Raw genomic sequence first — 21,816 nt, 5'->3', positions numbered from 1 at the left:
TCAAAATCCAAATCCAAATCAATCCAAAACAAAGCCCATCAATAAAGCAACAACAATAATATTGCAGCCAGCAGCCGGGAGTGTGTGCCTCATTAAAGGGTGAGAATATAAACCCCCGCTTCAGTGACCGATTTTGAAATAAAGGATTCCTGCTGCTTGTTAGTCATCAACATTTTTACTCTCCCAGCTGCAGGAAAAGCAGCTGCATCCTCTGGCAAGGCGATTGAGATGGGAGAAATTTAGCCACGGTCTGGGATTTTCGCAGAGGATAATTTAAGCCCCAGCTCCACTCCAGTGGCGGAGGAGGGGGTGGGTACGAGCGGTGCGCATGCTCAGCAGCCCGGCTCCGCCGAGGCCCAGCTGCCGCCACCGCCACGGCCGGTGCTGTTACCGCGGCTGCCGCTGCTGCTCCGAGCGGGCGTTGGTGCCGTGTGCCGAGGCGCCCTGTCAGGCGAGAGGCAGCGGCCGGGCGGGAGCGCGGGCGGCGGCGGAGCCTGAGGAGCGCAGCCGGGGCTCTGAAGGAGCGAGGGCGGGCTGAGCCAGCCTCGGAGGAGCGAGGCGGAGAGCGCGGGGACCCACCCCGGGCGCCCTGCGTGCGATAGCCGGCGGGCAGCGGCGCTGAGCGGCAAGGAGGCCGAGCGGCGGCGGCGGCGGACGGAGAGCCGGCGACCCCCGGGAGGAGGAGAAGCAGGAGCGGGAGGAAGCGCCAAGCGACTGCGGGGCCCGGGTGGGCGGCGGGGCCGCGGGCCATGGACTCGGCGGCAGCGGGGGCGAGCCGCGGCGGCGGCGCGGCGCAGAGTCAGCCCGCCGCCAGGTGAGGCTGGGCGAAGCGGGCTCGGGGCGCCGCCGCCACTGCTGTGCCGCCGGGCCGCGGAGCGAGCCGGCGGCGGCGGCGGCTCAAGCGGCGCCGCAGCAGCCGCGGCGAGCAGCGGCGGCCTCGGAGGAAGAGGGGTCGCCGCCCGGGGTTCTGGCGGCCGCGGCAGTCTCGTCGCAGTATATCCTGTTCGGATTATCTTTTGCTTCTCTCCAGCTGCCTCCTTCCCCTCACACTCACACTCTGTCCCACTCCTCCGCGTCCTCGGTCGAAGCTGCCCTCGGCCCGGGCTGGCTCCCCCCCGCCTGGGGACGCTCCTTACCTCCCCTCCTGGGCTGCGGGGGACCGCGCCGAAACCATGAGGAAATTCAACATCAGGAAGGTGCTGGACGGCCTGACCGCCGGCTCGTCTTCGGCCTCGCAGCAGCAGCAGCTGCAACAGCAGCACCCGCCTGGGAACCGGGAGCCCGAGATCCAGGAAACGCTCCAGTCTGAGCACTTTCAGCTGTGCAAGGTGAACGGAGCGCGCAGCCCCGCGAAAATCGGGGTCGTTTTAGTGGCAACTCAGGCTTTACACCCGAGTCGAGGGATAGAGCGCCAATAATAATCATACCTCGAATAAAGGTCTCGCTCCTCTAGCACACTTTGCTTGGTGGGCACTTTTGGAGATTGACATCATCTTACTCCTTTTCGTTGATTTTCACGTGCAGCAATCATTTCAAGGTTGCTTCTAACATCTTATACTGACCTTTAATTCGTATTCTCAATCTTATGGCTTTTATATTCAAGCATTTTAATACATAATTCAGTGACTTCCAAGTTTCCTTTGGGAACAGTGTCTAATGAATATTGTTTATCAAAAAGCCAAACGTGTTCAACTAGATATTTGCTCATCACTTTTCCCTTAAAATGTGGTAGGAGGCTTAAAATATGAAATCATAGGGTCTTTCTATCATTGTGTTTGGTGAAAAAGTTAGAGCTGTGATTTTTGCCTATTAATGGCACGACAGTTGCCATAGCGGTCTGTAATTCAGAAAGAATGATGCAGCGAATTAATTCACCAGCTGCTCAATGAGAAATACAAACTTGTGTTGGTATTAATACCAGGCATTCATTCGTAAGTCAGAGTTTCTTAAAAGTGTGTACATACTTTCTTGCCCCAGTGTCCTAAAATTATTAAGGATTTAATAGCAAAATGCAAAAATATATGCTGTTTATTTTCATTCTGTTACAGTTGCAAAATGATGAGATAGATGTTTGCTAATTGCTTTACTGAATCCTTAATTAAAGTAATTATGACGGCATTTCCTTAGAAGTACTTGTATTTAGCATCCAAATAAAGTAATGATGAAGTTATCACACTTGAAAAAAAGCATGAATTGCATTTTTAAATGAATATACAGAATTTTTGACCACTGCAAACTTCAGTAATTTGTTCTCAGACATAATAGTATAGAATACTAAATTTTCTTCTAAAGCCTACCACTATGATGGAAAAGCAGAAATTAAGATGTAACACTGGGTTAGTTTTTTTGTTTGTTTTTTTCTTTGGTTTCAGATTCTATGTGCATAGGTTTTTGTTTGATGTAGACTTCATAGTTGTTTTGGTTTTTTTTTTTATAGCAGTGCATGTATATGTGTTTTGCATCAATTATAATTGCTTCTAGGTTCTAATGCCTCTATTGACTTTTCTGTTTTAAAACTTTTCTTTCTGCCTTGGTTGCTGTGATATCACTTGCCCATCCCTAGACTGTTCGCCATGGATTTCCCTATCAACCCTCAGCCCTGGCCTTTGATCCTGTACAGAAGATCCTGGCAGTGGGAACTCAGACTGGTGCTTTAAGGCTGTATCCTTTCATTTAATTTAATTTTATTTTTTGACTTTTACTCCCCAGTCCTTCTGTATTGCTGATTAGTTGCTTTTCCTGTTTAATGCCAAAGAAATGGTATGATCAGGTATTATGTGAAATCATGTGGTTGGATCTTTCCCCATGATTATACTTGCATGCAGGTTGTATGTTGCTGTGATGTTTCTCAGCTCAATTTATAATAGCTAAACACGTATCCACATAGAGTTCTAAAGTTTTGCTATAATAATTACTGTCTTTACAAGGAAGTAGAAGTTTCTAAGGGGAAATATATCTGCTTATACTAGTGGTCTATTGAACGGACTATGTTGAGGATGAGGTTTAAAGACAATAGCACAAGGCACATTTTATTTGCTTTCTTAAAAATATTGTGCATGGTAGATGTTGAAAGTATGATTATTTATTATTCTAATGAATTAGAGGTTGAATTTGAATTTGTTTCTGACTTGTCCATCTAGAAAAATCATTAGAAAACAAATATAAGTTTTATATAAATAGTTATGAAGTATTGCTACTTCTAAAAGTTTTAGAGCATTTTCTTAGTATGATGCAAATGGAGAAGTGTACTGTCTTGATATGTTTTCCCTTTCATGGTCTACGTTTGTTATGTATATGTAAATACTGTTAGGTTGGCTGTACTCTTAAGTATTAGTATAGAGAATTATTTTTATTGGTTATGCATGAACTATAATTGTTTTGTCATAGCATTTTTTTCCCAAATACCTACTCATTCTTCCAGATAATTTTTTCAATCTGAACAATGGAGAATACTTCACAATTCCTCTCAAACTATTTAAGAAATAAAATTGTGTTTACTTTTACTATGATATTTACCCATATTAACCTAAATGCCCTTATTTTTAAACTTAAACATAAGATTTTAAAACGAAAATGCTTTGTTCATCCATCAGTAGGATATCTGCTTCCTACATATTATTGAAGTAACATGTGGGTAATAAATAGAAAAAAACACTAGATGATAAGAAACACAGAGGAGCAGGAAACTTTACTCCCCACGTGTTAGATTTCTCTGGCTCCTGAGAAGGAGGAGGGGAGCCTGCATTTGAGTTAAACATGTGTCTTACCTTCTTTTATAATCTTTTAAAATCTTCATTTCAAAGTAGTGCTATATGTGGTATCAGGATATTTTATTTGTGATTATGTGCTATGTTCAAAATGCTTATAAAAGTTTTCACTGAATTGTGTTACTAAGTGAAGTCTGTCATTCATAGTAAACACCAGTAGTGCATTCATACCTGTAAAAATGGTAAAATCTGACAAGGCTAGATCTGAATCTGAATTTCTAAGACAGTATATCTAAATAGTTCTTACCCAAATATCTAGATAGTTGACATTAAAATATTTTTTACTTCAATTGTATAGATATTTTTATTCCGGTATCCAGTGATCGATACCTTCTAGTTTAGGGCTCCTATTTTAGTCTTGTGAAGATGGGAATAAAATTAATTTTGGTAGTGTGGGTACTAAGTGTTCAGCAAAACCCCGTGTAGTGACAAAGTAGTGTGGTATTGGATCCAGATGGACTGTTTAGAATGAAAAGCAAATTTTTTTTTTACTCACAGCAAAAGAGTATCACCTCTGGACTAAAAGGGGGAAAAAAAAGTTGAATTAAATCAGTTATTTTTAGATTATTTTGGTTTCCTTTTAAGTGGGTTCAATTTTTACTGTTTTCCCAGTTGAGACCCAGTGTGGTCTCAATTTTCTTACGGTACATAACTTTTTTCTCTTAACAGCCAGTCTGCGCCTTTTATAACTTAATATAATCATGAGTACCGCAAGCAAGGCTGATTTTATAAAATCAAATATTTTTCTTAGACAAGACTTTTTACCCCTACTACATTTGAGGAATTAGCAAATTACACAAAGGGAGAAGTTAAAATTAAAATGTTAGGCCTAATGCTAACTGTCAAATGAAAGCAAGGATCAAGTGTACAAAATCATCACTTATATGTCTTTTGCTTTTATACATTTTTTATAGTTAAATACTGTATGAAAAGTGAATCTGTAATTTACAGTTAAACTCTAAATTTTTTTTAGAACCTCTCTTACTGTATTTACAGTGAAGTTAGGAAAGCAGTTTACCAAATATATTTTTACTTTACCTTTTTATGAGATTTATATGAACATTCCAGAGTGATAAATTGGTTTGCCTACCAGTAATACCACTAGTCATTCCTTCTGTTAGGTTTAAGTAGGAGATAAGCTTATGAGCTTTATTATGGCTTTGATTTGTAGAAAATCTAAAGTAAAATAGAAATCTTTTTTTATTTTAAAGTAAAATAAAAATATTTTTATTTATCTAAAATAAAAAGACTAAGATCTTTTTATTTTTATATAATTTCTACATACGTGGCTTAAAATTTGTTAATTTCTCTGTTCTTTGTTTTGAAAGCTAGACAACTATCGTTTATTTCAAAGCTCCATATTGGTTTAATGTGCAGACTTAATAATAAGTCTCTTCTCTTGCCCTAGTTCTTTTATATTTTTCACTGTTGCATTTGGCTTCTTATAGTCCTTCTCTTTATTTTCTTCTCATATTAGACTCTTGTAGTCTGTAATACATTTGTTCTAAAAGAGTTTTCAAAGCAGAAATATACTTGTAAATAAAGTCTTCTTTCATCTAACTGTGGAGCAGAGTAGGAGGTTTTCAAAAGTGGGACTGGGTTATTAGAATTTGAATTGCCTGTCTAATTTAACTAATAGAATGTCTTCCTAAATGTTGGAGGACTATACTAAGTTATCTGTTTTGAGGTTAGAGAAACAATGATGAAGAATTTACATCTGATATCTAATGTTTGTAGACAAGAATTGTGAAAATCTGAATCCTTGAACAGTATCTAACAAATGATGAAGCAAGATAAATTTAGTGTATTTGCTGCATTAACGTATAGCAAATGGCTGATGTCATTATAAACATGCTTTATGTTCAATCTTTTTGGCTTCTGGAGTGAATATGAGGTTGGAATGAACTTACTGATAGGAAGCAGGAAAGCATAATTTTATATGCCAAGTTGTACAGTAGTGATTTAATTATCTTAATTCTCCTCCTTTTGCCATGTAGAAATAGGTACAGTTTGGTTCTTCTGAGTAATCTAAGCATCAGAACTATTGAGATAAAGTAATCATCTGTCCCCATATGGAATAAGTAAAGGGGAGAAAAAAGGTTCTAAGTGAAGGATGAAGGCATTTCTAGTAATTCTGCTCTTGTCCTTATCTGGACTCCTGGTTTACTGGTATAATTTCGAATTGCTTCATAGTCTGTTGTAACTATGGGCTACCCTGATGTTATTTTTAAGGTATTTTTGTCTAAACACAGCAAGGTTGTTTTATGTATGAGTATTTCAAGGACTATGGCAAAAAATGGACCTTAAAATTTACTTAATTTTTGTAAAAAATTGAGTTTTTAAGTATCAAAATTATCAAAGGATCTCATTTATTGTCTTCCTGACTTGTGGAAAATATAGTAGGCAGTCTCTGCTTTGATAAGGCATGGGCTTGTCTTTTAAATTGCAGTGTAATTTTGCTGAATGCAGGCTTAAAAAATGATTTCTGTACATTGGAGTTCATTTAACAAGCACTTGTTAAGTGTTAACATTCGATTATGAATTGTGGCCTTCTTTCTTGTTCATGTCTTTCCACTAAAGAATTGTGTGTCCTTGAGTTAGTTTTTTCTTTTAAAATGAAGGTGCTGTATTAGATTTCTTCGAGAAACAACTTTGTGATTCTAAGTAGCTATATATTGTTCTAGGTGAGTATGCAAAAGAAATGAAATATGATTCTTATGTTCAAGGACTAGAACTAGATAAACATAATTGAAATAAGAGTTATTTAGGGTCTACTGACATAACACAAAGGCAAATTACAGGGAAGTTTATTGCGTTTAATGACACTTCTGCACATTAGTAGATGAGGCTTGAGAATAGCAGGGAAGGAGGAGTCGGAAAATTATTCTAGGCTAACAGTGTGGGCAAAAGTAGAGAAAAGGGATCATGGTAGTTCAGAGGAATACTAGGGACTGCTTGGAATTGTGATCCTAATTGAGTTGGAGGGAGAAATAAGGAACCAGTAGGTGGAAAACCTTGAGTGTTAGCCTGAGTTATCTGGGTGTTATTCAGTAAGGAATCATTGTAGCTATATAAGGAGATATGCTCTCAGGAAGACCTTGTGATTTTTAGGATGATTAATAGTGCAGTGGTGTCATGGATGAAAAGAATAGAACCAAGGGAACCTTAATATGTAACTAAATCCATATGGGTAGTAAAGTGGATCCAAAGCAGGGGTAGTAGAATGGGAACTGGAGAAGGACTTGATGACTTCTTTGTGTCACATCTTAGAGGGAGCAACTAAAGGTGATGATAAAGTTTTCAAATACAGCACTGAGGCAATTACAAGACAGAAATGGAAAACTTGGTAAAGAGGGTGGCAGAGTAATGTGGACTTTGGAATTATGTAATCTTTTACTTTTATCCTATTGCCATTTTGAGAAGGTAGCCTAGACTGATTCTAGCTTGAGAATTTGATACGCTTTTACATTTGATTTCCTTTGGGTTGGTCCTCTGTGATTTCCTGGATTTTGTTATTGAATCGAAATAATTTAAAGTCACTGTTAGCTGTTTGGCTTTGTCCATTTATCCTTGGTCAGTGTCTCTCAGTAGTGCTAGTATTTGGGGCTGGATAATTCTGTGGGTTTGCCCAGCACATTGCAGGCTATTTAATATCCCTGGCTCCCACTTACTAAATGCCAGGGTTACCTTTGCTGTTAGTGTGGTAACCCACATGCCCTCACACACTTCCAGGGGCTCCTGGTTGAGAACAACTACACTTTGTCCTAGTTCTTCACCAGTTAAGTAGGAATAATAACCCAACTAGCTCGTGAAGTGAGCGTCAGGATTAAATGCAATAATGTGTATGTTTTTAGGACCATGCAAGGACTGTTTTGGTGACTATTCAATATGATATTATTATAAATATGAAAGTTTTTCTATGGCTTTAATGTTCAGTTCTTTCATTCATTTATTTCAGCAAATACTTGCTGAGAAGCAACTAGCTGCCAGGTTCTGTGTAGGCAGGCCTTAATTTCATTATTTTTGTAGCTGATGTAGTCAGTCTTCGAAGGAAAAGGTCTTAAAGTACTGTTTTTGTCTTTAAAATGGTTGTGTTCTTTTCAACCACAAGTTTCCAGGATTGCTATTTAGATGTGATAAGATAATACATGAAAGTTTGTTTCACATAGTAGGTGATAAATGATTGTGAAAGTTTGTTTCACATAGTAGGTGATAAATGATTGTTTAATGGCTTTGTACTATAAGATAGCTAGCATTGCATTGTTTGACTTGCTGCTTAGTAACTGTATTTTATTGTAATTAACAAAACTGGAAAAAAGATTTGGAAATAGATTTTTGTTCAAAGTAGTTAAAAGTGAAACAGTTAAGCTAGAATTTAGCCAAATTTTTGGTACTCTTCTACCCCGCCATCCTTTTTGTTCATAGAAGAATTCTAGTCGTTTGAAATTCTAGCCATAGAGGAGAAACAAGGACTTTGAAATACTTTTACTTCTCAACTCTTAGCTCCTCACTGAAGAGGACTTTGTATAAAAGGAAGAATGAGTACTGTGTCAGTCAGCTATAGGTTGTGATTCTCAGCGTGGATTACTGCAGCAAGGAGAATAGGCACATTTACTTTAGAAACTACCAGAAAAGGTATCTGCCTGGAAGCAGTTATTTTGCAGTAAATTTCCTATGGAGGGAAACAAGGTATGATGGAATCTGAATGGGATTGAAAAGGGATATGTTAATTACTGGGGAATCGAGTCTGTGCTTGGTAAGCCTTTTTGCTTTAAGTAAGATGGGTTTTTACTTCTGCTAGGTATTCTCTTTGTTTTCCATTTTTATTTTAGTATAATTTGCTTTTAAAAATATTACTTGACTTTGCCATCCTGACAGAAAAAGGTAAAGGAATGTTGGAAGAATTCCCTCATTAAAAGCTTGTGTTCTAGTCTTCAGACTAATTTTGGATAAGCCAACTAAAATCTCTAGGCTTTAGTTTCCTTTTCTGTAAAATGAGGCAATTGGGATCTGTGATTTCTAAGAGTCCTTCCGGCTCTAGGATCTTGAATTTTTTTCTGTGGAGGATTTGGGCATGCTCTGGACCATCTCTGTCTAGAGTTGTCTTCTGATTGGTTGTTCTGAGTATCTGTTAAAGAGGGTGAAGTGTTGGACTCAATCCCATTGTGGGTCCCTTTACTTTGTACCCATTGCCTGCATTCATAATAAGTCAGCAGATGCACAGTTGTAGACTTTTATTTACAAAAGGGAGCAGGAAAAAGCATGTGAGATACACTTTTTTCGTTGATGAAACAGCAGCTCACATTGAATACTAGGATGGTGGGTTGTTGCTTTTCCTTTGTTTAATTGGTAGGGCCTCATTAATGAATAGGAAACTTAGGCCATTTTTAAAACATTATTAACAAAGTTTACTTTCCTTTATTGGGTGTTAATGGTCAGGATGTAAATTAAAATGAGATTGCTTAAAAATAATACTGGGTTCCTAATCATATGATTTTATTAATTTTTATGTAAGAAATTTAATAGAGACTAATTTCATTGACTTGCTAGCATGTAATTTGAGTGATTGTATAGTAAGTTGGAAAAGTAATAACTAACAATGTACATGTAAATAAGTGGACTATAGGGGTGATTATCACTAAATAAAAGATAAGCTTTGGGTGTCACTTTTTGACTTTAACTTCATGCATTGGAAGTGACACCTTATTTACAAGAAGGAAATTAATAATCAGAGTGTCAGCCTTGTGATTGATAATGCTTAAATGAGAATATCCTGTCCTGATTTGGTGCATTATCATCATCGGAAGGTACATTCAGTATCTTGGGATTGCAGATTAATGAAATGTCTTTGGTTTGAACTAAACAGATGTCTGTTTAAGAATATAGCAGAATGACAAAGAGAAAAGGATGTTTTACTATCTACTACCTTTTATATTTGAATGCCTTTTATTAAACATAATATAGTACTATAAAACTGCCTAGGAAGCAAAACAAAGTGACTGTTGACTTGATTTTTGTAAAATAAACTAAGAGTTCATCAAATATAATCATAAAAGACTACCAAAAGGTATTTGATACATCTCCCTTGCCTTAGTCACATGTGATGTAAATCATTGTAAGCAGAAAATATCAATAGTACCTTTGGATTTAATTACTCAAACTTCTTCCTATGAAGATGTTCAGGTTTCTATATAATAGGTCTTGTACTTTAATTTAAACCTATTTCTTATATTTATTTGCAACACCAAAGAAGAAAGACAAGTTAGTTGTCTTCCACATATTGTTATTACAATTTTTAACATTTTTGAAAAATTTAAGTAACAGTCATCTACTTGCAGATTTAGCAATCCCAATTGCTTTAATCTCTCATTCTTTTGTATTTCATTTTAAAGAAATTTGGATACTAGCTCTGTTTTATGTGTAACTTTTGTTTTTATTTTGGGGCTTGGGTAGAAGGAGGGGAAGGGGAAAGAATCATTGACAGTTTATTCCTTACTACTCAGTGTTCCACAATGGGCCATGTGTTTAGTGATTCCTTAAGTCTAGAACAGCGTTCCCCAACCTTTTTGGCACCAGGGACCGGTTTCATGGAAGACAGTTTTCCACGGATGGGGGAGGGGGGATGGTTCAGGCGGTACTGCGAGCAATGGGGAGCAGTGGGGAGCCGCAGATGAAGCTTCGCTGGCTCGCCTGCCGCTCACCTCCTGCCGTGCGACCTGGTTCCTAACAGGAGCCCTAATGTGTTGGGGACCCCTGGTCTAGAATACATTTTTCCCTGTTAAAGTAATCCTTTAAAGCCCAGTGCCTTTCTCTTTGTGATGTATTTTTGGTTTTAATTCCATCCCTTTTTCCACCCATGTAGCAATCTTTTTCTTAATTCAGCATTTAAAATCTAAATTTCTACATTACCATCCTTTATACGTAATATCACATAGTCATTAAATGGCTAAAACTAGTCCTTTTGGAAATTATAGCTATAATATTGAGGTATTTTTATTTTAAAATAAACTGTCAGAAATGTTACAGCATATGAGAAGATGCAGTAGAGTCCAAAGCAGTGCAAATCAGAATCAAGCAGTATCCTCTGCCTTATAAAGAGGCCAGAAATTGGACAGTGGTCAATATACAATTATAAAATCAAAACAGAAAGAACATACAGATTCTTTTTTTTTTTAAATTAATTTATTTATTTTTGCTGTGCTGGGTCTTCGTTTCTTTGTGAGGTCTTTCTCTAGTTGTGGCGAGCGGGGGCCACTCTTCATCGCGGTGCGCGGGCCTCTCACTATCTCGGCCTCTCATGTTGCGGAGCACAGGCTCCAGACGCGCAGGCTCAGTAGTTGTGGCTCACGGGCCTAGTTGCTCCGCGGCATGTGGGATCCTCCCAGACCAGGGCTCGAACCCTTGTCCCCTGCATTAGCAGGCAGATTCTCAACCACTGTGCCACCAGGGGAGCCCCCAACATACAGATTCTTAAATGATTAGCTTAATATCTTCTCTACTAAAGATCATTTAAAAGATGAGTGTGTGTGTGTATACAAGTGAAGTAATGAAGGTCTAAATCTATAATTCAGGGGTCTGCAAACTTTTTCTGTAAAGTGCTAAATTGTAAATATTTTGGCTTTATTGTCTCTGACCCAGCTACTCAATGCTGCCATGTAGTGCAAAAGCAGCCATAGACAATATGTGAAGGAAGGAGTGTAGATATTTCAATATAACTTTATTTATAAAATCAGGCAGTGGACTAGATTCAGCCCACAAGCTGAAATTTACCATCCCTGCTTTAGTTTATTAGGCTTCCTTGCTTTTAAATTGGAGAGGAATACTCAGGAAGGAATTACTACTGACATTTTTATAGTTAAGTTTCATAAATTACACTTGCATATCAGTTTAATCTTTTAGTCATAAATAGAAAACTATTTTAAAGAATCAATGATATATGGTACTGCTATATACCAAGTTAAATTATTTTCATAAGTATTTTTTGATCCTATGAAAGATGCATTATTTTTCTGGTGAATTATAATTAGTATGATAAGATGACTTATCAGGCATTGTTTGGGGACAATTCAGGGATGAGTTCTATTATTGAAGTATTCAGCTTGTTTGAGCCCTTTACTTCCTAATTTTAATTTAAAATATATTGGCATTTATAGCTTTTTCCTAATATTTTCATTAATATTATATAGAGCTATGTAGAAACATTTAGATACTTTAAAAAATAAAAGTGAATGTAAACATTTTATTAAAATATTGTGATTTCTTATATGTCTGCAAATTTTGATTAAAAATAAATCATTTACACTGTGGGAGAAAATAACCTGAAAAAATGTATTAACAACAATAACAAAAAAAACTCATAAAGCTCTTAGAAACAAATTTAGGTGCATGGTTACCTTCTTTAAGAGTCAGATATGTTGCATGTCCCTTCTTGGAATGAACATACATGGGACAAATTGAAAACATTATATCCGCCATGAAAAATTTTTATAGTTGCTCACTGTTTACATCGTTTTTCATTAGCAGTAAATATAAATTTTATTCATTAAATAAGGCTAATTTCTCCTTAGTTTCATTTCTCCAACTGGTGTTAATCCTTTTGGAAGTTGTTATATAAGACAAATGAAATGATGACATGCTGAGCATATTTCTTTATATTTACTGGTGCTATGATTTAAAAATGAGCATTGATCTAGAGTAACATTCCCTTAATCTGGGAGTGAATACAAAGGTATTTAACTAAAAACAATAGCTAATACTTTTGGTTTTAGTACAGTCTTCGTTTGGAAATTAGGGTTTGCTAAACACATGATGTTAATTGCAAAATAATATAGACTTAGAAATTATATGGTAATTATTGTTAAATAATGTTTTGTTTTATGGTTTTTGGTTGTGTTTCCCTTTCAATAAGGGCTGTCTTGAACTTCTGAAGCTTTTCCTGGTGAGGTTGTCTGTTGAAGAGTGATTAATCCTACCCTTTCTTGAAAGTACATAATCTTTTCTTGTAATAGCAGCACCTCTGCTTTTTCACAGCAGTACTCTGCCAAAAGTGACTATAAATCTAGTGGCATCAACTATTGCAGTACTTTCTGCCAAATTGCTTTCCTTTTGTGTATTTTTTCCTTTTTGTCTTTTGAAAGGGAGGAAAAGTATTGAAACAGATTTTCCATCTATGCAGTCTTTGTACTGTATTTTTCATAATGTGTTTTATTTTTCTTTTAAAATTCACTTGGCCATACTTAAGAACTTAGCCATTAAGCATCTGAGAATGGATGCTGGGATAAAAGATTGTTATATGATATGTGAGAATGTATGTTGCTTTTTGTTTCTTTAACCCAGACCATGATTATTTTTTTTTTTTTTTTTTTTTTGTGGTATGCGGGCCTTCCCCTGTTGTGGCCTCTCCCGTTGCGGAGCACAGGCTCCCGAAGCGCAGGCCCACCCACCATGGCCCACGGGTCCAGCCGCTCCGCGGCTTGTGGGATCCTCCCAGACCGGGGCGCGAACCCGGCTCCCCTGCACCGGCAGGCGGACGCGCAACCACTGCGCCACCAGGGAGGCCCAAGACCATGATTATTTATGACTATATTTCATAGACGACTGAGCAAATGGTTCATGCGGAGCACAGGCTCCCGAAGCGCAGGCCCAGCGGCCATGGCCCACGGGTCCAGCCGCTCCGCGGCTTGTGGGATCCTCCCAGACCGGGGCGCGAACCCGGCTCCCCTGCACCGGCAGGCGGACGCGCAACCACTGCGCCACCAGGGAGGCCCAAGACCATGATTATTTATGACTATATTTCATAGACGACTGAGCAAATGGTTCATTTGAAAGTATATTTATGTATTAAAAGCCATTCTGAAGAATTGCCTGTGATAATAAATATAATTCATTTTGACCCCTTTAGAGACAGTCCTAACTCCAAAGCAGTAAATAGTAGGGATGAATATTTTTGAACCACTCTATTCAAAAATAATAAAAAATTCTTATTCAAAATAATAGTGGAAGATGTAACTAGGGGCCTATTTCAACCCAGTTAATGCTATAATTATATTTTAGTCTAGATGCTGCAATTACTTTGTTTTGATGTTTCACTCACATGAAAAGAAAGCAGTTGACTGACAATTTTTCAAATACCATTTGACATTTACTGTAAAATATTATAATTGTGTAGGATTAAGGAAGTTTTAAATGTTGACCTATGCATCTTTCATGGTTAATTTAGCATGTCATTAAATTTTTACTGTAGAAATAGTGCACATTATAGTTTTGCTTAAATAGCAGACTAGCAGGATGTTAGAATTGTGAGTGAGCAGTAAAAATTATGTCCACCCTTATAATCATGAGAATGTGGCTCGCTTCATTTCTTAACATATTAATTTTTTGGCAGACTTTACTTTTTAGAGCAGTTTTGGCCTCACAGAAAAATTGAGCAGTAAGTACAGAGATTTCCTATATACCCCTGTTCCCACTCGGCACAGACTCCCCCATTATTAGCATCCCCCACTAGAGTGGTACATTTGTTACAGTTGATGAACCTACATTAACACATCATCACCCAAAGTCCATAGTTTATGTTAGGGTTCATTCTTGGGGTTGTACATACTGTGGGCTTTGACAAATATATAATGACATGTATCCACCATTATATTATCGTATAGAACAGTTTCACTGCCCTAAAAATTTTCTGTGCTCTACCTTTTCATCCCTCCCTTTCCCCTACCTCTTGGTAACCAGTGATCCTTTTACTGTCTCCATAATTTTGCCTTTTTCAGAATGTTACATATTTGGAATCATACAGTAAGTAGCCTTTTCAGATTGTCTTCCACTTAGTAATATGCATTTAAGTTTCCTATGTTTTTTCATAGTTGATAGCTCATTTCTTTTTAGTGCTATATAATATTCCATTGTCTGATGTACCACAGTTTGTTTATCCATTCACCTACTGAAGGACGTCTTTAGTTGCTTCCAAGTTTGGGCAATTTTGAAAAAGTGGCTCTACATATCCATGCACAGGTTTATGTGTGGATATAAATTTTCATTTCCTTTGGGTAAATACCAAGGAGTGTGACTACTAGATTGTATGAGTATGTTTAGTTTTGTAAGAAACTGCCAAACTGTCTTCCAAAGATAGCTGTACCATTTTGTATTCCCACCGGCAATGAACAAGAGCTCTTTTGTTCCACATCATCGTCATCATTTGCTGTTGTCAGTTCTGGATTTTGGCTCTTCTGATAGGTTTGTAGTGGTATCTCCTTATTCTAATATGCATTTCCCCAATGACGTATGTGGGGCATCTTTTCGTATGCTTATTTGCCATCTGTATATCTTCTTTGGTGAGGTGTCTGTTCAGGTCTTTGGCTCATGTTTAATTGGGTTGTTTGTTTTCTTATTGTTGAATTTTAAGAGTTCTCTGTGTATTTTGGATAATGGTACTTTATCAGATGTGTCTTTTGCAGATGTTTTCTTCAGGTCTGTGGTTTATCTTGTCATTCTCTTGCTACTGCATTTCACAGAGCAGAAGATTTTAATCAAGTCCAGTTTACCATTTTTTACTTTCATGGATGGTGCCTTCGGTGTTGTACCTAAAAAGTCATTGCCATACACAAGGTCATCTAGGTTTTCTCCTATGTTATAGGAATTCTATAGTATGGAGTTTTACATTTAGGCCTACCATCCATTTTGAGTTAATTTTTGTGAAGGATGTAAGGTCTGTGTCTAGATCCATTTTTGGTGGTAAGGGGAGGGGAAGTGCTATTAGGTCGTAGCCTTTTAGCGAGCCTGCGCTTCTGGACTGTGGAGCACACAGGTGCTCCTCAATTCCCCTCTCCTCCCACTTCCCTCAGAGGAGTCAGGGTGGCTAGAGTGGGTTCAAGTTGGATATTTCCCTTCCTTCAGGTCAGTTAGGCTCTGATAAGCCCCCAGCAGTTTAGGCTCTCGTTAGTTTCTCCAGAGGGCAGACCTTGTTGTGAACAGAACGTTCCAGTGTATTTAAAAATGGTTGCTTTTCCCTTTCCCCCTCCTGGAAGTACAAGGGGATTTTTCTCAGATAGTCACTGTGAGAACCTGGTAGAGCCCATGGAGGTAAAACTCACTAATGTATGGGGATCCCTCCCATGACTGGGTCGTCCTGGAGTTTCTAACAGACTTGTCTACTTTAGGCCTCCAGCAGTTCATCAAGTACAGTTTAGGTTTTCCTGCACCAGCACTGATTCCTGCAGAGGTGTCTGCTGGCTGGTTTGTTTCAGTAAGTTGTGATTTTCTGTATTGGCCTATCTGTGTCTGCAATTTTAGGGGCAGCCATTTGCCCTGTGACCTCACTTGTCTTGTGAATCTAAGAAGAGTTGTTGATTTTTAGTTTGAACAGCTTTTTATTTATTGTTAGGACAGAATGACAACTTCCAAATTTCTTATGTGCTGGACGAGAAATAGGAAGTCTCTATTAATTTTTATAGGTGAAAAACACATGATCTTCAAAAAGAGGTTTTTAAATTGATGTTTGTCAAGCAGATGAAACTATAGAGTTAGGGGTACTGTACTATGACAGTGAAAATAATTGCTATTTGACAAAGGCTTTGTATTGCAAATACATTCATAGGTCATAAAATACAAAATGAGATGTTCTTCACTATCTTAAACTTTGGTAAACACTTAAGTTCTTGTTTTGAGCATATTCCTATCAAGTTGATTAGAACTAGTTCAGATGGAAGTAGCAAATTTTTAGAAGTTTGGAAAGTAAGACCTGTGATGAGATATTAAGGGGATTCATGATAATTTTTCAGACTTTCTTTCTTCAAACAGGATAATTTAATTATTCATATATGTATACAATATGTGTGTATGTATATCAATATATGAATTTTGTGGAAGATAATACTTAGTTATACTTTTGCCCACAAGGTTTTGGAATTGTTCTGAACCATGGCTATATACATTAGAATGATTTGTGGAGCTGAAAAAAAACCAAAACAATGCCCAAGCATGTGTTTGGATTTCTTCTCTAGATATTCTGATTCAGTGTGTCTGGCATGGGGTTTGATATCTGTAATTTTTTTTGTCTTAAATGTCCATGGATGCTTATAATGTAGAGCCAGAATTGAGAAGTACTGGTTAAATGTTTGGTAGACAGGGTAGTAGTATTCTTAGTGAGGCAAATGGTAGATAAGAATCATGTTCAGTGCAGTGTGTGTAGAAAGGATGTCATTTTAAAGCAATCATAACATCTTGAGATTTGTGGTATAACCAACCATAAGGAAATAAGCTGACACTTTGCTCTGTCGTTGCCTTTGGAGACAGGGCTGTGAAGCTGTACAAAATATTTATGAAGATGGAAAGGAACTGGAATTCCAGGTTTGAATTATTCCTCTTCCTAGCAGTGTTATCACTGGATGTGAGAACCAGCAATAAAAAAAAAAGACCATGGAGTCTAATTATGAGGTTGAAGAGTCTAGTCTCAAACTTGCAGGTGATCCTCACACTGATGAGACGAAGGAGGCAGGCGAAGCAGTTCACAGAAGAGAACTCTGCAGCACACATAGGTTGTCTTAGTTATCACAGATCAGTGTATGTATTTCCATTTTTTTCTCTGGTTATCTGCTTTTAGAAATTTTATTTTTTTGAATAGGTTGTATTATCTTGACCAGGATAAATGTATGATGTACTGCCCCTTTTATTGCACCCCATTTATTTATTTAAATTTATTTGTTGCCCCCCATTTATTCCTCATAACAGTATAGAATAACAAAGAAATGAAAGCTTTCACGTGCTAATTGATTTGTTGTTTATGTTCAGGGTAAATGGTAGAGTTGGTCTGATGCTAAAGTTCACCCTCTTTTCGTTTTAAGGATGCTTTCATCAATATTCTTTGACCAGGCTATGGTGGTATTTAGATTTTAACTTCGTTATTGAAAAATAATGACATTATGGTTCAAGACTTAGGCCATTAAAAATAAAAATCATCCACTGACCTTTTATTCACAGAAAAGTAAGCCAATTCAGAGTAGACACCTTGAAGGCTTACTAGAATACTTACAGAGTTATGAATTACCCTGTTTGCTAAAAGTCTAAGAATGTACTAGAAGAAGTGGTAACAGAAGTTAGTGGAAATCTTCAGGGTGTCTGATGGGTTAAAATTATGCTCTTGGGTTTAGTATTCTTACTGTGGCAGGAAGGAACAATTTACCCTTAAAAGTCTTTCTTTTTTTTTTTTTTTTTTTTGCGGTATGCGGGCCTCCCTCTGTTGTGGCCTCTCCCATTGCGGAGCACAGGCTCCGGACGCGCAGGCCCAGCGGCCATGGCTCACGGGCCCAGCCGCTCCGCGGCATGTGGGATCCTCCCAGACCGGGGCGCGAACCCGGTTCCCCTGCATCGGCAGGCGGACGCGCAACCACTGCGCCACCAGGGAAGCCCTTAAAAGTCTTTCTTGGTTTGTTAGCAGAATATCTGCTCAAAGAAAGTTATTTCACAGAATATTACATAATCAAATTACATAATTAAACATGGGATAATTTATAAGTCAGTTATGAATTCATGAAAAATACAGCTTTCCATATTCTTATTTTTAAACTTTGCAGGATATAAGTGTATCTTCAGAAACTGCACAGGATATCAAAGTTCTCCAGTTGAATCTCAGATAAAAGGGATTTTTAAATTATATTTAAGAATATAATGTTTTAACTTGTTTCATTAGTAACTACAATCATTTTTGCTTTAAATTCAGTCTTTTATTTTTGGCTATTTTCATTCATTCAAGCTGATTCTTTTTTAAGATACGTTGTATTGAAATATTTGAATATACCATAAAATTCACCCTTTTAAAGTACAGTTCAGTGCTTTTCATTATATTCAGAGTTATGCAATCATCAGCACTTTTTTATTTCAGAACGTTTTCATTACCACAGTAAGAAACCTTATACCTATTAGCAATCCGTCCCCATCACCCTCTCTACCCAATCCTTCACAACCACGTATCTACTTTCTTTTTCTATAGATTTTATTTAGGACATTTCATATAAATGCAGTCATATAATGTGTAGTCTTTTATGATTGGCTTCTTTTACTTAGCATTATAATTTCAAGGTTTATCCATATTGTAGTGTGTATTATTTCTTTTTATGGCTGAATATTCCATTGTATAAGTCTACTACATATTATTTATCTAATGATCAGTTGATGGACATTTGGATTTTCCTCTTTTTTGGCTATTATGAATAATGCTCCTGTGAACATTTGTGTAGAAGTTTTGTGTATGTATGTTTTCATTTCTCTTATTTTTATCCATAGCAGTGGAATTGCTGAGTCATATGTTAACTCTGTGTATATAATAGAGGAATTGCCACTGTATTTTCCAAAGTGGCTGCACCATTTTATATTCATCCCAGCAATAATTGAGAGTTCTAATTTCTCCACATCCTCACCAAACCTTGTTGTTGTTGTCTTTATTACAGCCATACAAGAGGGTGTGAAGTGATATTTCATTATGGTTTTGATTTGCATTTCCCTAATGACTAATGATGTTGAGCATCTTTTCGTATATATTTTGGCTGTTTGCATATCTTTTGAGAAATCTCTGTTCATTTTTCTTTCCCCATTTTTAAATTGGGTGGTCTTTTTGTTCAGTTGTTAAACTCTTTATATATTCTGGATATTAAATCCTTATAAGATATGATTCACAAATATTTTCTCCCATTCCGTGGATTGTCTTTTCACTTTCTTGATGGTGTCCTTTGAGGCACAAATGCTTTTAATTTTGATGAAGTCCAATTTATCTTTTTTTTTTTCTTTGTGGCTTGTGCTTTTGGTCTTATATCTAAGAAACCATGACTTTATCTGTGGTCACAATGATTAACTCGTATGTTTTCCTCTAAGAGTCTTCTAGTTTTAGCTCTTACATTTAGATCTCCGTTCCATTTTGAGCTAGCATTTGTATATAGTGTGAGATAGGGATCCAAATTCATTCTTTTTTATGTGGATATCCGTTTGTCCCAGTACCATTTGTTGAAAAGACTATTCTTTCTCCATTAAAGTGTCTTGACATCCTTGTCAGAGTCAATTGATCATAAATATTTGTTTCTGGACTCTTAGATCATTCCATTGATCTATATATCTACCCTTATGCTAATACCACACTGTCTTGTTTACTATAACATTGTAGTAAGTTTTGAAATTGGAATTGTGAGTCTTCCAACTTTTTTCTTTGTCAAGATTGTTTTGCTGTTCTGGGTTCCTTGTGTTTCCATGTGAATTTTAGGATCAGCTTGTCAGTTTCTGCAAACAGCTGGGATTCTGATATTGTGTTAATTTTGTAGGTCAGTTTGAATATTGCCATCTTCACAATTATTATGTCTTCTGTTTCATGAGTATGGGATGTCTTTCCATTTACTTAGATCTTGTTTCAACAATGTTTTGTAGTTTTCAGTGCACAAGTCTTGCGCTTCTTTGGATAAATTTATTCCAAAGTATTTTATTCTTTGTGACATTCTTATAAATGGAATTATTTTCTTAATTCCACTTCAGATTGTTTATTGCCAGTGTGTAGAAGTACAGTTGATTTTTGTATATTGATCTTATGTTGTGCAACCTTGCTGACCTCATTTATTCATTCTAATAGTTTTTTATTGAATATTTTAGTTTATTCTAAATTTTAAGATTTTGAATTTTCCATCTACAAGATCATGTAGTGATAGTTTTACTTTATTTCTTCCTTTCCAACATGGACACTTTGTATTTCTTTTTCTTGTCTGTTTTCCCTGGCTAGAATGTCCTGTATAATGTTGAGTAGAAATGGTAGAAGTGGACATCATGTGTTTTTCCTGAGCTTATCACAAAAACATACAGTCTTTCAGCATTAGTATAATAATGTTAACTGTGGGTTTTTCATATATGGCCTTTGTCAAGTTGAGGAAGTTCCTTTCTCCTTGAGTGCTTTATCATGAAAGGGCATTGGATTTTGTCAAAGACTTTTTCTATTGGGATGATCATGTGGTTTTTTCCTTTGTTCTACTAATACAGTGTTTTGATTCTGTTTTTTGAAGACAGGGTTGTTTACTCATTTTAGTATCTTATTTAATTTTACTAAGAACTGTTCCTCTCACATGGCTATAGTCTCTAAAATGTTTGTTGGCTCATCATTTTACACATGATGATATTTGTAAGGAGACTATTCTAATTTTAGTTGAAATTTTGAGATACAGAACTCCAGATTTTGAGGAAAAAAACTCCAGCTTTTTGCTTATTCTGCTTGTCCATAGTGCTTCATTATTAAAATAGGTGTTTATTACCATGAACAAACATGAAAAATGAACCTAGAAAAAAATTTTAATTGGTTTATTTTTTATGCCTAATTGGTTTTATGGTGTTTAATTTCTACTAAAAGTTACATTTGGTCTAGTTTTATTGTTTTAGACAAGTCTGACTTTAGTGATACTGATTTTAAGTATTTCCTCATTGTTAATTCTCCAGTTTTCAAATGACTTAAAATAAGTCAGGAAGTGACATTTACATGTGAAAATTGGCTGTTTGGGCAGTGAGGTTTGATTTGTGTGTGTGTCTGCCTATCTTTGTATGTTCTGGTGTTAGACTGTTTGGGTTGAAACCCCAGCATCCTAACTAACTAGCTGTATGGCTTTGGCTAATTTATTTAACCTTGTTGTACATAGTTTCCTAATTTGTAAAAACAGAGCTTATAATAGAGGGTACTCCTTGTGAGGTAATACATGTATAGTGCTTGACACATTAAGTGTTCAAGAAATCTTAACTACTGCGATGATGATGATGTACTTAAAAGCCTCCAAATTCCTCTTTTCTCTCTCCCTTTCCAACCAAATATATACGTATATATAATAACCATTTAGAGAATTGGATGAATGCTTATTTTGATTTTTAATTTGTGGTACAGTATTATAAAATAAAAGATTTTACTGGATCTAGTCTTTGTTTCTGCTTATCTGTCATTACATATGTCTTCCTGATTATTCTTCATTAACTGGTAGGTTTATTATGTTATTTTTTTCCTTAAATATTTCTTTTTCCCCTATTGCTTGGCATTACTAAGTAT

At 36.9% G+C, this 21,816-nt stretch overlaps 1 protein-coding gene across 7 annotated transcripts in view; it reads left to right on the top strand.

Annotated features, from left to right (window-relative positions):
* The first annotated feature begins 1,073 nt into the window (after nucleotides 1-1,073).
* The window catches only part of STXBP5 (syntaxin binding protein 5), a 166,140-nt gene continuing 145,397 nt past the window's right edge, over nucleotides 1,074-21,816 (top strand). For all 7 annotated transcript variants that reach the window (XM_007112878.4, XM_007112877.4, XM_055087449.1 and 4 more), the window contains exons 1-2: nucleotides 1,074-1,328; nucleotides 2,564-2,661. In XM_007112878.4, the coding sequence (XP_007112940.1) occupies nucleotides 1,173-1,328; nucleotides 2,564-2,661 (254 nt within the window). In that variant the 5' untranslated portion in view covers nucleotides 1,074-1,172. The remainder of the gene's footprint in view (nucleotides 1,329-2,563; nucleotides 2,662-21,816) is intronic.

Source organism: Physeter macrocephalus, chromosome 10, assembly GCF_002837175.3.
Source record: "Physeter macrocephalus isolate SW-GA chromosome 10, ASM283717v5, whole genome shotgun sequence".
NCBI lineage: Eukaryota > Metazoa > Chordata > Mammalia > Artiodactyla > Physeteridae > Physeter > Physeter macrocephalus.
Note: the sequence above shows the minus strand (reverse complement) of the source record. Positions and strands in the feature narration are given on the sequence as shown.